This window comes from Terrapene carolina, unplaced genomic scaffold, assembly GCF_002925995.2.
Source record: "Terrapene carolina triunguis isolate 2854851 unplaced genomic scaffold, T_m_triunguis-2.0 Scaffold58, whole genome shotgun sequence".
In the NCBI taxonomy this organism is placed as follows: Eukaryota; Metazoa; Chordata; order Testudines; family Emydidae; genus Terrapene; species Terrapene triunguis.
The window spans coordinates 28,308,616-28,312,802 of record NW_020664409.1 but is presented as its reverse complement, the minus strand read 5'-3'; the positions used below and the strand labels follow the sequence as shown (position 1 = coordinate 28,312,802).

Sequence of the window (4,187 nt, the reverse complement as noted above, 5' to 3'; positions counted from 1 at the left end):
AGCCTAGGCGCAAATGTGAATGTAAAAGATTTTGCAGGTAAGGTTGATATGCCTTCATTTCATTAAAAGTCAACGTTAGTCCCGAATTTGTTACTAGAGGTCAGACTTAATTCCAATTTAAATCTGATATGAATTAATACTGTAACTTAAAAATAATGACCAGAAGTCTCTCAACTTGTGCTATAGTGGTTGTGAAGGCAGCTGGGGTAGTTGGTGGATGAGATTGGGTTTGTGTATATATTTTTTTTATTATTAATACGAGCATCCAGAGGCCTCAGTTTTGATCAGGACCCTGTTATGCTATGTATTGTCTAAAACTGGGGTATATATTTGAAGAACTTCTAATTGAAGATTATGAGCAATATATGATGGGGTGATAAGAGAGACCAGCAACTTATACCATTTTTATTTATTTATACTGTCTGTCTCTCACTTGTTGGTTTTTATATAGTTTTTGTTATTACACTAAAAAGAGACTTTCCTTACCTGCTTGAGTCACTTGCCTCATTAAACATTGGCCAGTTTTTTTTGTTGACATCATGGTAGAAATTGGCCATGGAAAGGTATTTGAAGGCAGAGAGAGTCGTATCTTTGCAGATCAGTTCAGTAAGGCTGTTTTGTACACAAGTGGCAAAGTAGAAGAAAGCACAATGATGTTTGTAAGAGGCTGATGGCATTATTGGTGGGGCAGAACAGTAGGTAACATTTCATCAGCTTTGTCTTTATTGCTGATTACAGCTACTATTAATTTTGAATTTCAGTAGCACCTAGGAGCCCTAGTTATGGACCAGGAATTGTGCCAGGCATTGTACAACCACAGAACCAAAAGACGATCCCTGCTCCTTGTCTGAGTATAAGACAAGAAACAATAGATGGATATAGGCAGATGGGAGTACAAGGAAACAATGGTCAGCATGACAGGCAGTGGTTGTATCACACCTGCAGTCTAGTTGTTGGGGATTACAAAGAAACAGGTGGTTTTGGTCAGCATGATCATCAAGTGGTCTTAGCACACCAGCAGCCTAGTGCTTGTCATGGTTCTGTAGACCTAGTGGAAAGGAGAGTTTTAAGGAGGACAATGTGTTAGTTTTGCAGATGTTTATGAAGATCTTCTCCAAGCATAAGGGGCAATGTGGGAAAAAGCACAAAGATGCTTGTTTGAAAATGTAACAAGTGGGTGATGGAGGCTGGTATTGGTTGATCAGAATCAGGAGTTGGCATCTCAGTAGTGAGTGAGAGATGATAGGTAGGGTGGGGATAGGCCAGAAAGGGCCTTGAAAGTGAAGACAAGCTGCATATGTTTGTTGCAGTAGAGAGGAAGGAGCCAGTGGGGGGATGCAAAGAGAGAGGTGTGATGTGGTCATAGCAATGGGCTAGGAAAATTTATCCATGTAGCAGCATTCTGGTGGATATAAGCCGGACAAGATTTTATCTCTCAGGGCCAGAGACAGGATGTTGCAGTAATCAAAATCAAAGGATGCCTGGGAAAGAGGATTAGTTGTGTGGATGGACATGAAAGTCGTATGTTAGAGATGTTTTTTGCAGAAAATCTGCAAGATTTCGATTTTTGCCTAGATGTGAGAACCTGTATAGAGCTCTGAGTCAAGGATGACACCTGGATTACAAGCTAGAGCAGGGGTCTCAAACTCAAATGACCACGAAGGATACATGAGGACTAGTTCATTGGCCCGAGGGCCGCATCACTGACACACACACCCCTTGCTGCCCCCGGCCCTGCCCCCACTCCACCCCTTCCATGAGGCCCCACCCCACCTCTTCCCACCCCTTCCCTGACCCCATCCCAACCCTGCCCCCAGAGGGAGCAGGAGGGGTGTGGCGGCGGCTCAGGGCAGGGAGTTGAGGTGCAGGGTGCGGCAGGGGGCTCAGGGCAGGGAGTGCAGGAGGTGTGCTGGGTGTGGCAGAGGACTCAGGGCAGGGGGTTGGGGTGTGGGGTGCAGGAGAGGACTCAGGGCAGGGGGTTGGGGTGTGGAATGCAGCAGAGGGCTCAGGGCAGGGAGTTGGGGTGTGGGGTGCAGCAGGGGGCTCAGGGCAGGGGATTGGGGTGTGGGATGCGGCAGGTGGCTTAGGGCAGGAGGTTGGGGTGCAGGCAGGGGGCTCAGGGCAGGGAGTTGGGGGGCGGGGTGCAGGAGGGCTTTGGGCTCTGGCCCTGAGCCGTTTACCTTGAGCGACTCCAGGGTGGCAGCGGCGCACACCGGGGCCAGGGCAGGCTGCCTGCTGCCTGCCCTGGCCCCGGCCCCATGCTGCTCTGCTCCGGGAAGCAGCTGGAACCACGTCCCTGCTGCCCCTGGGGGAGGGGGGGCGGAGAGGTCCGCACGCTGCTTGCCACTCCTCCAGGTACCTCCCCTGAAGCTCCCATTGGCTGTGGTTCCCCGTTCCCGGCCAATGGGAGCTGCAGAGGGGTGGTGGTGGTGGTGCCTGGAAGCCAGAGCAACACACGGAGACCTCTGCTCTCCGCCCCCCCCCCTCATGATGCCAGCCGCTTCAGGGAGTGGCACGGGGCTCAAGGGGGGCAATCCCGCGGGCCGGCTGTAGTTTGCTTACCCCTGGCCTGGAGGTAGGCCCGGGGGGGCGCGGGCCGCTTGGCAGGCTGCAGGAAATAGCCCCGCGGGCTGCGTGTTTGAGACCCCTGAGCTAGAGCGATGAGCAGGATGGTGGTGTTGTCCACAACGATCAGGAAATGAGGTACTGAGGTGAACTTTAGGGTGGAGGGAGATGGAGTTATGTTTTAGCCATGTTGATATTGAGCTGACAGCTAGACATCCACAAATTGATGTCAGACAGACAAGGTGAAAATATAATTTGAACAAGAGACAGGTCTGGAGGAGAAAGGGAGATGTGAGAGTCATCAGCATAGTGACAGTAGCTGAATTTGTGTTTGCCAGTGAGGTTACCCACTGATAAGGTGTAGAGGAGAATATAAGAGGCCAAGGACGGAGCCCTGTGGAACTTTCTCAGAAAGTTGGATGGGTGTTGAGGAGGATCCTCTGGTGGACATGCTGATGAAGCGATAATTAAAGGGGTAGGAGGAGAACCAGGGCAGGACAGACTCACAGAAGCCAAGGCAGGCTGAGATTTGAAATGAGCATGGGCAACAGTGTCACAGGCAGCTGAAAAGTCAAGGAGACTGAGGATGGAGCACTGGTTTTGACCGTTGGCCAAGAAGAGGTTATTAGAGATTTTATTGAGCAGTTTAGGGGGAGGGCAGTGGGTGGAAACCAGATTGGACAGGGTCTAGGTTTGAATTGTAAGAGCAGACCTGCAGTGTCTAAATTTGAGGCCCCCTTTGAGCTTGAGGAAAGCTTGAGGCCCAGGCTAAATGGCCCTCCTGGTCCCTGCCCCCCCCCAACTGATTGGCCCTGGGGAGGGGTGGGGAGCTAGGGATGGGAGGTTGGTAGGACAGACTTTGTGATGGGAGATTGGTGCCTGGAAAGAATCAACAGCCATATCAAGGGAGGAGAAGGCTGAGAGCAGATGAGAAGTCATCAATACTGATTGGCTGGAAGTCACAGAAAGGCCAAGTATGGGGCGTGAGGGGAGGCTCTTGGATGATGCTGAAAAGAGGCCAGCTGATGGTTGGAGAGGGGTAACTCAGCAACAGAGAAATCGGAGAGAAGGGGAGTGAGCACTGCTTGGTGAAGACCAAGTAAAGTAAATGGCCCTTTGGTGAATGGGAGAGTTGAACTAGGGCTGCAAGTTGAATGAAGAAGTGAGGTGGAGAAAATGTGCAGCCTTGGTGTCAGATGGCTTAGTAAGATGGAACTTGAAGTCCCTGATTATGAGAATTAATGCTAGTGGCTTTACGAAATATCAGGAAATACATTTTTTGGTTTATTTGTCAGTAGCTTATCTAGAATGATTGATAAGGGGTAGGTGCTATTCACACCTGTACTCAACAATGTGAAAGCTGTCAGTCATTACCGTTGTATGTTCAGTTACTCTAGAAGAAGAGATTGGCAATTAGCATAAGCAAACTTCTGAAGATGGAGGTTTGTTATAATTCCAAATGGAGTCTTATTCAGTCATTTGCATATAAATCAAATAATAATGTGTCTAAAATATTTATTTACCAGGAAGGAGTGAGGTGTATAATTAGGGTGGTGGTTTCTGATCAGAGTCTCAGTTTTGCCACAAACTTGCATTGTGAGCTCCGTTCTCAGTTTAAATAT

General features: G+C 49.2%; 1 protein-coding gene across 2 annotated transcripts in view; it reads left to right on the top strand.

Moving 5' to 3' along the window:
• ANKRD12 (ankyrin repeat domain 12) overlaps positions 1-4,187 on the top strand; it is a 110,381-nt gene that overhangs the window by 63,615 nt on the left and 42,579 nt on the right. For both annotated transcript variants that reach the window (XM_026661138.2, XM_026661135.2), the window contains one exon: positions 1-37. This exon is cut by the window's left edge and continues 62 nt beyond it. In XM_026661138.2, the coding sequence (XP_026516923.1) occupies positions 1-37 (37 nt within the window). The remainder of the gene's footprint in view (positions 38-4,187) is intronic.